At 35.1% G+C, this 14,687-nt stretch overlaps 1 protein-coding gene across 9 annotated transcripts in view; it reads left to right on the top strand.

The window, feature by feature from the left end:
* The window catches only part of lg22h22orf23 (linkage group 22 C22orf23 homolog), an 86,574-nt gene that overhangs the window by 67,140 nt on the left and 4,747 nt on the right, over window positions 1–14,687 (top strand). For 3 of the 9 annotated variants that reach the window (XM_062033395.1, XM_062033396.1, XM_062033397.1), the window contains 6 exons: window positions 4,306–4,418; window positions 5,671–5,720; window positions 5,875–5,986; window positions 6,071–6,133; window positions 9,159–9,332; window positions 11,308–11,439. In XM_062033395.1, coding sequence (XP_061889379.1) covers window positions 4,361–4,418; window positions 5,671–5,720; window positions 5,875–5,986; window positions 6,071–6,133; window positions 9,159–9,332; window positions 11,308–11,439 — 589 coding nt within the window. In that variant the 5' untranslated portion in view covers window positions 4,306–4,360. Of the gene's footprint in view, window positions 1–4,305; window positions 4,419–4,612; window positions 5,014–5,670; window positions 5,721–5,874; window positions 5,987–6,070; window positions 6,134–9,158; window positions 9,333–11,307; window positions 11,440–14,687 lie in introns of those variants that run through there. The other 6 variants (XM_062033401.1, XM_062033399.1, XM_062033393.1 and 3 more) reach the window with 5 other exon arrangements.

Genomic DNA, 14,687 nt, shown 5'->3' with positions numbered 1-14,687 from the left:
CAGGCAACTTTCTAAAAAAAAGGGTTGTTCCCCTTCAATTATGCACTTAAAATAGAATAACACAAAAATGCCCTCAGATATTAAAATGCATTCTAGGTCTTTTAGATGGAATGACTTCCTATGAGGATGGTTGGCCGAGTGGTTAAAGTTAGAACTTTCTCAGATAGCCACGAATCATTCGAATGCGTTGAAACCCACACTGAGATGGCCCACATGATGGCAAGTAGCCTTCTGAGAAGACCTGTGTGCGAAAGGTGATTATGTGCGCGCTAGTATTTATCTGCCGACGTGAGGCGAAGGCAAGCGGCTGCCTGTGCACAGATAATGGATGACCAGCCCATCATTCAGCACTGATAAAGCTCTCTCTCTTAGCCCCTTTGGCGACGATATCATGCTCAGGCTGCAAAACGCTGTGGTGGTTGGGCTCATTAAACACATCATGGCTTAAAACATGATAACATTGGATTTTTTTGCTAAAGTAGAACATTATTTGGGACTTTCAGCTACATGGCATCATTGTTGCATAATTGTTTTATACTGTGGCTCTCAATTAAGGATGATTTCAATCAAGAACCATGAAACATATGAATTGTATTTACATATAAAACCTTTTTTCCCTCATGAGTGACAAGCATGACTACATTGGAATAAATATATTTCTTGTATGGAAAACCAACATGTCTTTATAACTAGACAATAACCATTTCTATGAAAGTTGTAATACATGCTGAGATGCTGTGTAGAAAATGTAGAATTTCATGAAAAGTATGGATTTTAGTAGTGTGAAAATGAGGTGATTTGTTTTGCTTTGCAATAGTTCGAAGTGGTCAAGAAATGTGGACTGATTCAACTTTAGTTCTGTGGGAATTTGTATTCCAGAAATGTGGATTTGGGGGAAATAGTAAGAATTTATGGCATGTGGAAAATTTGTTAAAGTTAAAGTACCACTGATAGTCACACACACACTAGGTGGGGTGAAATTACCCTCTGCATTTGACTTATCCCCTTAGTGAGCAGCAGCGGTGGCCGCACTTGGGAATCATTTTGGTGATTTAACACCCAATTCCCAACCCTTGATGCTGAGTGCCAAGCAGGGAGGTAATGGGTCCCATTGTTATAGTCTTTGGTATGACTCGGCCGGGGTTTGAACTCACAACCTACCGATCTTAGGGCGGACACTCTAACCACAAGGCCACTGAGCAGGCATTAGTTAATAATAATAATGGATTTAGATTTAGCTTTTCTGAACACTCAAAGCGCGTCACAGAGAACTGAGATCCCATCATTCATTGACTTTACACCGAATGCAGCCGAGATAGGCTCCAGCACCCCCCGCAACTCCGAACGGGACAAGCGGTAGAAAATGGATGGATAGATGGAACTCCTTTGACTACACTGTAAAAAAAAAAATCCTATTTTTATGGTTAATTTACTCTAAATTTCTACTGTAATTTTTCTATTTTTTCTAAATAGTTTATAAAACTGTAGAATTGAAGACATCATCTGTAAATAAACAATCCGCCTGTTATTTTAAGTAATACGCCAGTGATGACAAACTATGTATATCTATTTTTTTTACAGAAAAATACCAAATTAATTATACATAGCATTTTCTGTTTTCTTAAATTACTTTCAAATTCATGTAATATTACGATATTTTTCCGTAAAACGTTTCATGAAAATTTCTGTAATTATGTTTTTGATCATTATTTGGTTTACAATGTTTTACTTTAATTTTATGGTTTTCGTTTGGCAGCAGTAGCTGCCAGTAGATGACCGTTTTTTTACAGAATTTTTTTTATAGTGTACCAACGACCATGACTAGGATGGGGCAAGGTGGAATTAAACCTGAAACCCTCAAGCTGCTGACACGGCCGCGCTACCATCTGAGCCACGCCGTCCCAAAGATTCTTAGTGAGATGAATGAGAAATGTGGAATTTGGAAAAATGATCAGTTAATTTCAGTTGGAATTTTGTTTTCGACAGGTGGTAATTGGGGGTAATTGCTCCCGATAAAAAGATCCCCCTGATCAAGAACTCCCTTGGTGCTCTGGGTGCATCTGTTAAAAGCAGCCTCAGAAACCTTGGGGTTGTGTTGGATCAGTCCGTGTCTTTGGAGGGTAACTGTGGTCGACTCACCAAAAACTGTTCTTATCATCTCAGAAATATTTCTAAAGTGAGACATTTGTTCATGCGTTCATTTCGTCTCGTATTGACTATTGAAATTCTCTTTTCACTCTTTTCAACAAGTCAAGGCTAAAGAGACTTCAGACTGTACAAAATGCAGCTGCCAGACTTTTGACCGGTGCACCCAAAACAGCCCATATTACCCCCGTTTTATCCAGTCTTCATTGGCTTTCAGTTAAATTCCGCATCGAGTTTAAAATTTTAGCCCTGACATTCCGTGCGTTGCATGGTGGGGACCCTCAGTACATCACTGACTTGCTATGCCCCTACTCTTCAGGGCGCAGCCCCCGGTCTTCAGGCCAGGGTCTTCTAAAGATCCCGAAAATGTTTAAAACCCGTGGAGACCTGGCATTCCAGCCTATAGCTCCCGGACTCTGGAACAATTTGCACCAGCCGTGATCTTGACTGTGTTGAAACGTCTAAGAAACATTTGAAAACTTCTCTTTTTAGTAAAGCATTTAGTTAATGCACCTTTTAACTATCAATTTTAATCCACTTTGTATCCTTTTTATGATGTTGCCCCTGTTGTTTTAATTGAATTGTTGTTTTAATTCCCCTATGTTTTGTACAGCGCTTTGTGATTTTATCTGTGAAAAGCGCTCTATAAATAAAATGTACTTACCGTATTTTTTGGGGTATAAGTCGCACCGGAGTATAAGTCGCACCTGCCGAAAATGCATAATAAAGAAGGGAAAAAACGTATATAAGTCACACTGGAGTATAAGTAGCATTTTTTGAGGAAATGTATTTGATAAAACCCAACACCAAGAATAGACATTTGAAAGGCAATGTAAAATAAATAAAGAATAGTGAACAACAGGCTGAATAAGTGTACGTTATATGACACATAAATAACCAACTGAGAACGTGCCTGGTATGTTAACGTAACATATTATGGTAAGAGTCATTCAAATAACTATAACATATAGAACATGCTATACGTTTACCAAACAATCTGTCACTCCTAATCGCTAAATCCCATGAAATCTTATACGTCTAGTCTCTTACGTGAATGAGCTAAATAATGTTATTTAATATTTTACGGTAATGTGTTAATTTCACACATAAGTCACTCCTGAGTATAAGTCGCATCCCCGGCCAAACTATGAAAAAAAACTGCGACTTATAGTCCGAAAAATACGGTACTTTTTTTTGTTGTTGTTGCATATAATATGTATTTGTAGTAAAATTTTGGGCATTATCTGAATGTGGAAAATGTTCGGCTGAATGAGAGGATGAGACGAGTGTTGACAAAATGCGGAATTTCGAAAAATTCCCAATTTTAAATTCAATAATAATCTTATTTTTTGAATGGGAGGGCTGGGATATAAGGTAAAAGTGGGACATTTTGGAATGTGGAATATTTACATGGACGAGTTGAATGTTCACATCATTAGGACATTTTCAAATATAGCGCTGAGGGAATTCCTGTTACGTAATGTGGGATTACCGGAATAAGTGGGAAAATTGTTTGCCCCAACGTCTTGAACAGTGGCGGGCCGTGCGTTTCCCACCAGGCCTTCAGTGATGTCCGACTTCAATGATTACCTCTCAAAATACCATCATTTATGTCACCACATGAACATTGCTTGAGAAATACTATACGGGAACACATTTACTGGGCATTTAATCCCCTTAACAGAGTACAAAACGGGTTATTTTCTGGCGCATTTAAAAATCAATAAACCCGCATCAGCAATTAAAACGTATCTTATGTGGTACTGTCAAAATTAAAATTGCAAAAAACATATCAAACGTGAAAAAATAAAGAAATAAAATATTTCAACTCACAATTTGTAGAACCTATTCGAAGCCGTATAAGCCAGTGTCAGTTTGGTTCGAGTGGAAATGGCGAGCATTTCCCCATTTCATTGCCAGAACAGCTGATCTAACTTCCGGGGTTGGTTGACATCGTAGTAGAGATGTAGTTTCTCTTTAATCAATCAATCAATCAATGTTTATTTATATAGCCCTAAATCACAAGTGTCTCAAAGGGCTGTACAAGCCACAACGACATCCTCGGTACAGAGCCCACATACTTTAAACTTCCTTCTTGAAAATGGCCTTGCAAATATATATCTGCCACCTAATCAACGTTTTGTTCTCCTTCTCTGCTAGCCCGGTCTGGCTACGGCGCAACACTTCCTGCTTCCTGCTAAATTGAAACTTCTGAATGGATACTCACTTTGGACTGACAAGTGAGTATCCAATCACAGTCTCGTTAACATCAGGTAACCTAGATAGGCTACCGTCAACAACTTGTGATCTGATTGGCTACCGCAACTGTCTATCAACTGTATGTGCCCGTTCACTGACAGTGCACGGACGCCCGCATTGTTGATTCTGAAGGCCTCGGGCAGAATTCGTACCGCATGGCAACATAAGCTAGCTGAATTCTGATTGGATACAAACTAAAACTAACAACAACAGCACTGGAAGGAGCATAATATGACATGAAGAGAATTTGAATACTTTTAGATATTTAGGGAAAGTAAATTAAAAAATACTTCTATCTTTAATTATGATCATGATTTCTGGTTATGTTAGGCCAGCAGAGAAGGCCTTGCTGGCCCTGACAGCACACCACTGGAAAGGGGGTAGGATTAAATAAGAGCTGCTTCTTCCTACTCCTTTTCGGAGGACGTGCTGTAATGGAGCAACTGCAATTGTGTAAAATATTGGACACAGTGTGTTGTCAAGCTTATGAGATGTGACGCAAGTGTCAGCCACTGTGACACTATTCATTTTTTTAATGTTTTTAAATGTTTTTATTTTTTTTAATAAATGGCTGTGATGATCATGTCAATGAGGGATTTCTCAGCACTGGTATGTTGGAATTCTTATAAATATTTATACTGTTGTTGATATTATTCATTTTTGTTTGACTATTTTTGGATTGTTTTGTGTCATGTGTGTGTGTCCTCTCAATTGCTCTGTTGATTGCTATTGTGAATGTTGCTGGGCCGGGTTTGGTTTTGGAATTGGAATTGCATTATTATGGTATTATTGTGTATTATTTTGTTGGATTGATTTTATTTTGTTATTATTTTTAATAAATAGAAATATTGTATTGGAGATGCTTTGTTTCTTCTTTGAACTGAGTATACGAATAGTATTTTTGGTTTGTTGTGTCCAAATAAATGAATAAATGAATAATAATCATCATCGTTTTGGTGCAGAATAACCTACTTGTAAATGCTCTTCTAACTTCAATAAAATGTATATTACAGACAGTACGTCATTGTAGTGCACTGGATGTGAAGAAAATAGTATATTTGTCTCCCTCTAGTGGTTATTTATTGTTCTGCTCGGCTGGACTGTATGATCAAGTATAAAATACTCCACGGTCTGTAATAGTCGGTGTTTATTTTTCATGAACAATAAATGTATGCATGAATGTATTTGTACAAGCTAGATCTTTTTTTTTTTTAATCCAAAATTTTCGAAGAAAATGAGTTGGTTTGTTTCTTTGTTGCTATGGAGACCGACTGCTGCTCCGTACCCACATTGTCACCAGAAAGCCAAAAAAGAAGGTAAATAAGAGCTTTTTGTCAACTTCTACGCTTTAGTTATTTGTGTAGTTGTCGAAAATGCTTTAAAATGATCGAAAACAATGTCATCTTAATGTGAAAGCTATTGTGTATTTATAGTAACGCAGTATAATGTGATAATCTGTATACATTGCAGTTGTGTGAAGACGCATTCATGGACACCCCCTCACAGTGCACAGTCGATGGGGGGCGGCGAAATAACCCACGGGCCAGCCAGTATAGCAAGGACACTCAGGACCTGCTGAGATGTAAGATTCACGCAACAACGTCAATATAGGCATGCAGTTATTGTGACGTCACTGCATTCATCGTGTTCTCTCCTGCATGTGCAGCGATGATGCAAGAGATGACTCTCACACACTCCCAGAGGAAACACATCAACGAGTGCCTGAAGAGTAAGTTGGACACTTTTGGGTGGAGAAGTTACAGTAGTAGTCCAGAAGTGGCCAAACTTTGCCACTGTGGGCCATTTTGATAGTTTTCATTCTCAAAAACAAATTTGGTCCTGAGGACCTGGAAGGGTCTCAGTCATAAAAATGTTAAAAAAAAGAAATTATATTAATTTAACGCTTAAATCTCTAAATCAGGGGTCCCCAAACTATGTCCCGTGGGCCGGAAAATAATAATAAATAAATAAATAAATATATATATATTAACCCAATGCGGCCCCTGCTCCAGATCCACTTCAGGTTTATCTGTCGATACAAAGTTTTTATTTTTTTGGTTTTATGCCCTTTTTATTTTGACAAAACACAAAATATGCAACATTTCCCCCCCAAAAAATGTCAAGTGGAATATTTCATACACTGTAAAAAAAAAAAAAAAAAAAAAGTTGAGAAAACGCAAATTTTCAAGGCAACATGATGCAACAAGATTTTTGCGTTTTCTCAACTTTTGACTATTATTGTTGACTTAACTAAGATTTACAAGTTGAGATAAGAGTTATGTGACATATGACATATGTGACATATGACATAAAGATTTACAAGTTGAGATAAGAGTTATGTGACATGTGACATATGACATAACTCTTATCTCAACTTGTAAATCTTAGGTAAGTCAACAATAGTAGTCAAAAGTTGAGAAAAAGCAAAAATCTTGTTGCATCATGTTGCCTTAAAAATTTGCGTTTTCTCAACTTTTTTTTTTTTTTTACAGTGTACAAATTAATTTGAGCCCCAAATAGGTCAATCATTTATAACATTGATTTTGATGAAATATTATTTTCTGTTAAAAATAAGTCACAAATTATTATTATTTTTTTTAATTTTCAATACTAAAATCTGATCAGATCTAAATCTTATAGATTTATAAGTTTTTATAATTGTTTAAGTGTTTTTTTGGGGGGGGGTTTATGCCCTCTTTGTCATATAAAACTTAGTTTTTATGGCAAATACACAAAATATGCAATATTTCCCCCAAAATATTTCAAAATAGAATGCTGTGAAGTAGTTGGAGCCTTCAAAAGGTCAATAATTGACAATATTGATTTTGATTCATTATTATATTTTGAGCAATGACAGTTTAAAAGGAAAACAACAGACTGTATTGCAGGTTGTGTTAATAAAGTCATCATTGTGACCTTTTCTTGTTACATTTCACCTGTATATTCTTTTATTTCACTCTGTTTTTGTTTTTGTTTTTTTATGTCAAAGAGTTTTTAGAGTGCCACGGACCATTAAAAAATTAGCTGTGGGCCGCAAATGGCCCCCAGGCAACACTTTGGATAGACACTAGAGTTTAGACTCTATGTTTATTAGTAGTAAACATTACAATATTGTATCATGCATACACTACTAACAAAAAGTAGTGTATTATTTACAATATTACAATTACAAAACCCAAAACTAGTGAAGTTGGCACGTTGTGTAAGTCGTTAATAAAAACAGAATACAATGATTTACAAATCCTTTTCAACCTATATTCAATTGAATAGACTGCAAAGACAAGATAATTAACGTTAGAACTGGTAAACTGTTGTTTTTTGCAAATATTAGCTTATTTGGAATTTGATGCCTGCAACGCGTTTCAAAAAAGCTGGCACAAGTGGCAAAAAAGACTGAGAAAGTTGAGGAATGCTCGTCAAACACTTATTTGGAACATCCCACAGGTGAACAGGCTAATTGGGAACAGGTGGGCGCCATGATTGGGTATAAAAGCAGCTTACATGAAATGCTCAGTCATTCACAAACAAGGATGGGGCGAGGGTCACCACTTTGTGAACAAATGCGTGAGCAAATTGTCGGACAGTTTAAGAACAAAATTTCTCAACGAGCTATTGCAAGGAATTTAGGGATTTCACCATCTACGGTGCGTAATATCATCAGAAGGTTCAGAGAATCTGGAGAAATCACTGCACGTAAGCAACCAGGCCGAAAGCCAACATTGAATGCCCGTGACCTTTGATCCCTCAGGCGGTGCTGCATCAAAAAGCGACATCAGGGCGTAAAGGATATCACCACATGGGCTCAGGAACACTTCAGAAAACCACTGTCAGTAACTACAGTTTGTCGCTACATCTGTAAGTGCAAGTTAAAACTCATCTAAGATGGACTGATGCAAAGTGGAAAAGTGTCCACATTTCAAATAGTTTTTGGAAAGAGGAGAAGAACCATCCGGATTGTTATAGGCACAAAGTTCAAAAGACAGCATCTGTGATGGTATGGGGGTGTATTAGTGCCCAAGGCATGGGTAACTTACACATCTGTGAAGGCACAATTAATGCTGAAAGGTACATACAGGTTTTGGAGCAACATATGTTGTCATCCGAGCGACGTCTTTTTCATGGACGCACTATTCGGCAAGACAATGCCAAGCCACATTCAGCATGTGTTACAACAGCGTGGCTTCATAATAAAAGAGTGCAGGTACTACACTGGCCTGTCTGTAGTCCAGACCTGTCTCCCGTTGAAAATGTGTGCTGCATTATGAAGCGTCAAATACCACAACGGAGACCCCGGACTGTTGAACAACTTAAGCTGTACATCAAGCAAGAATGGGAATTAATTCCACCTGAAAAGCTTCAAAAATTGGTCTCCTCAGTTCCCAAACATTTACTGAGTGTTGTTAAAAGGAAAGGCCATGTAACACAGTGGTAAAAATGCCCCTGTGCCAACTTTTTTGCAATGTGTTGCTGCCATTAAATTCTCAGGATTATTAGCAAAAAAAAATTACATTTCTCAGTTCGAACATTAAACATCTTGTCTTTGCAGTCTATTCAATTTAATATAAGTTGACAAGGATTTGCAAATCATTGCTGAGATAGGCTCCAGCGACCCCGAAGGGAATAAGCGGTAGAAAATGGATGGATGGATGTATTCTTTTTTTATTTACCATTTACACAACGTGCCAACTTCACTGGTTTTGGGTTTTGTACATGAACATAATACTGCTGCATTAAAAATGGCCTTCCCACCCCAGATGGATCAGCCTTGCCACTGAGCACTCAGCCGTCACCATCAAGATCCTCCTCTCAACCCAAAGGCAGTAGATGTGTCCACAAACTCCTGCCAGGTCGCCCTCAGAGACGCAGCGCCGCTTCTTGCCGCTCTGGGAACAGCTACGTCAGAGAAAAGTTCTCCTCTGCTCCAACAAGTATGAAACAAACAATGTGAATGTGCTATGGAGTGTAATTACTGCCAAAATTACACAAACACGTTTTGACTCACACCCAACAATTCGCAAGTAAAAATACTAATATCTTCAATTAAAAAAACGATTTGCAACTAAAAAAAAACTATTTTCTGTGAGTAAAAAAAAACATTTCTTCAATTGAAAAACAATAGAGAAGTTAAATAACACAAATTTCTGCAAGTAAAAAAAAAACATTTCTTCAATAAAAAAACAATTTAGAAGTTAAATAACACAATTTTCTGCAAGTAAAAAGAAATATTCGCAAGTATAAAAACAATTTTCTGCAAGTACAAAAAATGATTCGTAAGTATAAAAACAATTTTCTGCAAGTAAAAAAATAATAATTTCTTTAATTAAAAAAACAATCAGAAATTTAAAAAAAAAATTCTGCAAGTAAAAAAAATTATTCGCAAGTATAAAAACTATTTTCTGCAAGTACAAAAAATGATTCAGACAAGCGGTAGAAAATGGATGGATGGATGGAACTATAAAAACAATTTTCTGCAAGTAAAAAAAATTATTCGCAATTATAAAAACAATTTTCTGCAAGTACAAAAAATGATTCGTAAGTATAAAAACAATTTTCTGCAAGTAAAAAATACTAATTTCCTAAATTAAAAAAAGCATTCAGAAGTTAAAAAAAAATGTTTTCTGCGAGTAAAAAAAATTATTCGCAAGTATAAAAACAATTTTCTGCAAGTACAAAAAATGATTCGTAAGTATAAAAACAATTTTCTGCAAATAAAAAAATAATAATAATTTCTTCAATTAAAAAAACATTCAGAAGTAAAAAAAAATAATTCCTGCAAGTAAAAAAAATGATTCGCAAGTATAAAAACAATTTTCTGCAAGTACAAAAAATGATTCGGACGAGCGGTAGAAAATGGATGGATGGATGGAACTATAAAAACAATTTTCTGCAAGTAAAAAATTTTACAAGTATAAAAAAACATTTTCTGCAAGTACAAAAAATTATTCGTAAGTATAAAAACCATTTTTTGCAAGTAAAAAAAAATAATTTCTTCAATTAAAAAAACATTCAGAAGTTTAAAAAAAAATTTTTTTTGCAAGTTATAAAAATTATTCGTAAGTATAAAAACAATTTTCTGCAAGTAAAAATATTTGCAAGTATAAAAATAATTTTATGCAAGTACAAAAAATGATTCGTAAGTATAAAAAAAAAATTCTGCAAGTAAAAAAAAAAACGAATTTCTTCAATTAAAAAAACATTTAGAAGTTAAAACATGTTTTTTTCTGGAAGTAAAATAAAATATTCGCAATTTTCTGCAAGTACAAAAAAATTATTCGTAAGTATAAAAACAATTTTCTGCAAGTAAAAAATACTAATTTCCTAAATTAAAAAAAACATTCAGAAGTTAAAAAAAAAAATTTCTGCAAGTAAAAAAAATGATTCGTAAGTATAGAAACAATTTTCTGCAAGTACAAAAAATGATTCGTAAGTATAGAAACAATTTTCTGCAAGTAAAAAAAAAACTAATTCCTTCAATTAAAAAAACATTCAGAAGTTAAAAAAAATTTTTTTCTGGAAGTAAAAAAAATTATTCGCAAGTATAAAAACAATTTTCTGCAAGTAAAAAAAACCTAATTTCTTCAATTAAAAAAACATTTACAAGAAAAAAAACAACGATTTTCTGCAAGTAAAAAAACTTTAAACTTTAAACTTTCGGCAGTAATATTCCAGTGTGTGGTTGGAATATTACTGCCAAAAGTTTTAACGTGAAGAACTTGTTTTTATACTTTCAAATACTTTTTTACATTGATACAATTGTTTATTTTTACTTGCAAATCGTTGGGCTGGAGTAAAAACATTTCTGTGTGTTTGTGGAGTTTGGCCAGTACTTTCACTCCACACTGTGTCTTGTAATGTCATCATGTATTTATACTAGTGTCCTCCTTCTCCTGCGGTTTCATGCAGGAGACTTGGAAAAGGAGAAGAGGAGGCTTCAAAACATCCTGGCAACAGGACGAGAAGAAACAGCCGATGATACAAATGTTGCTGCGTGTGACGAGCCTGAAGTCACAGAGGAACTGGACCGTTACCAGGAAGGTGAGGTTGGAAATGTAGTCGCGACACAGCAGTGGAAAATAGAACTTGGCTAGGATATTTTTCAACCCCGGCCCTCCAATCAATATTTCCTATATATGTATATAAATAAATATATATACAGTATATATATATATATATATATATGTGTATATATATATATATATATATATATACATATATATATATATATATATATATATATATATATATATATATATATATATATATATATATATATATATATATATATATATATATATATATATATATATATATACAGTACAGGCCAAAAGTGTCAATGCATTTTCTTTATTTTCATGACTATTTACATTGTAGATTGTCACTGAAGGCATCAAAACTATGACACCTGTGAAGTGAAAACCATTTCAGGTGACTACCACTTGAAGGTCATCGAGAGAATGCCAAGAGTGTGTAAAACAGTAATCAGAGCAAAGGTTGGCTATTTTGAAGAAATTAAAATATAAAACATGTTTTCAGGTATTTCACCTTTTTGTGTTAAGTACATAACTCCACATGTGTTCATTCATAGTTTTCATGCCTTCAGTGACAATCTACAATGTAAATAGTCATGAAAATAAAGAAAACACATTGAATGAGGAGAAGGTGTGTCCAAACTTTTGGCCTGTACTCTGTCTTAATTAATGATGTCGATATATATATTTTTTTATCAGATTAATCACACTTTTGCATTTTGATTAATTGTGATTATTCACAGTAAATAGTGTGCATTGTGTTGACTTACAAAAAAAGAGCCCAACATGTGGACTATTTTATTGTCAGAATGACATACAAGAACATGTTTTAAGTGTTGTTGCTTAAATGCACTACATTTATTTGCTCATAATTTGGTCACAGTTGAATCTGAAGTATAGTTGGGGTGTATTTTGAAGTGAAATTAGCCAGCGAGCACACCAGTCACACTGCAAAAAGTCAGTGTTCAAAAACAAGGAAAAAAAATACAAAAATTAGGGGTATTTTATTTGAACTAAGCAAAATTATCTGCCAATAGAACAAGAAAATTCGGCTTGTCAAGACTTTCCAAAACAAGTAAAATTAGCTAACCTCAATGAACCCAAAAATACCTTAAAATAAGTATATTCTCACTAATAACAAGTGCACTTTTCTTGGTAGAAAAAAAAATTAGACCATTTTGCTCAATATGTTGAAAAATATACTTAAATTAAGTAAATGCTACTGCCATTATTTTGACATAATGATATGCGCTCGGCATGATTTTTTTTTCATGCTTGAAGTAAGAAATTATTACTTTAAAAAAGTACTTTTATACTTGTGAGTGTTGATGACACAGCTTTGCAACATTTGATATTCTAGTTTCAAGCATGTTTTACTCAATATAGGTCATCAAATCTCAGCTACAAGCTGTAATATCTTACTGACATCATTTAGGACCACTTAAAACAAGTAAAACACTCTATCATAAAATCTGCTTAGTGAGAAGAATTATCTTATAAGACAGAAAATAAGCAAATATCACCCTTATTTGAGATATTTAATCTTACTTAGATTTCAGTTTTAGCAGTGCAGTCTTTGTCTTTGCACTGACGTATGTCTTGATTTGGTCACCTTTCAGGTAATCATCCACGGTTCATGTAAAGGAGCATGTGCGCTCAAAATAAATTGCGCAATTCATTTCAATGCGATAATGTTTTGTGATTAAGTTCAAGCGTTAACTTGGACTTAGGTCTTTATTTTGCTGTGTTTGGTATCGATTCCTGTCCGGGTGTTGTTGTTTTGGTAGTACTTCCTGTTTGGTCTCAGTTTTGCAGCAACTATTTTCTGTTCCTTGTCGTGCCAGCACACCTGTTCCACGTTAAGTACTTTCCTGAGTTCCTGCTAGAACTGTGTTACTTTTCTTCTGGCTGGTACTTAATATAGGAACGTCCTGCTTGCACTTTGTCTATTCCAGGCCTGGGCAATTATTTTGACTCGGCGGCCAAATTTAGAGGAAAAAAATGTGTCTGGGGGCCGATATATCTGATTTTTAGGAACACTAATACAAAACCTCACAATAATGTCTGATTGAATGCTAAAAATGTTATGACAGACCGCCTTAAAAAACGCAATGGAATTGGACATTTTTTTACTGAATGAGACACCCAGAATGTACATGAAAATAAATAATGTGGGATTTACAATATTAACTATGAACGATAAAACACTGAATATTGAACGGCACACCCCCTCTCATCAACATATTTGACAATCAAGCGAAACGCAACAAAATTGCAACAAACACGGCAAAATATGAACGCAAAGGGTAAAAAAAAAACTACCTACAATCTGATATATCTGATACATCACTAAGCTTTAGAACTTTGTTGTAAAAATCTCCTTCCGCGTCTGTCCCTGACACCCACATTTCAGGCTGACTCTGGAAACACTCTGTGGAAACGCTCCCCATCCACACTGCTTGGTCTGAGCTGCGATGACTTAGATTACCATAGCAACTAATTAGATTACCATAGTAACTAGTATATCATGCAAAAGCACAGATTCCAACCATAGAAATACTTGGTATAGTAAAAGACTTACAGTCATTTGAAAACATCACTGCACATCATAATGGCAGCTACAGTTTCCATCTTAAACATCTAACAAAATGTTTTGGGAATGTCTGTCGGGCCAGATTGAAAAGCTTAACATGTGGCCCCCAGGCCTTAATTTGCCCAGGTCTGGTCTATACTGTACTTCTCTGCATCCTGGGATCATGCCGACAGCCGACAAGCGGCATCGTCGCATTAACTCTGACAGCCTTAATAATAATAATAATATATACAAAAAGTGCTCTCACGTCAAGTTCACAGAGGTCTTACCTTGAAGAATACTATGTAGGTGAGCCCTGATCCTAATTCCATTCATTTGCATTCCACAATTTGAGACAGCACCCTCCTGTGGTGAGATATGAGTGTAACAACCAAACCCAAAGTCCCCTTCTATTGGGAACATATTTATTTATTTTGGATGTTTTCATTTGTATCATGGGAAAGTACAATATAATGGACGGAAAAAAAAACACGTAAATGTAACATCCCTGACAGTAAAGTCCATAAAAACATCCAAACTAAAATTCTGAAATGAGAAAAAGCATGATTATATTGTGTACTGTACAGTTAAAAAGTGTAAATAAAATGGTTGTCAATGGGGACTTTTTTGTCCCATGATACTAAACAGCTGTTTGGTTTGGAATTTACCACAGAAAAAAATGA

Source organism: Entelurus aequoreus, linkage group LG22 (genome assembly GCF_033978785.1).
Source record: "Entelurus aequoreus isolate RoL-2023_Sb linkage group LG22, RoL_Eaeq_v1.1, whole genome shotgun sequence".
Classification (NCBI taxonomy): Eukaryota; Metazoa; Chordata; class Actinopteri; order Syngnathiformes; family Syngnathidae; genus Entelurus; species Entelurus aequoreus.
Note: the sequence above shows the minus strand (reverse complement) of the source record. Positions and strands in the feature narration are given on the sequence as shown.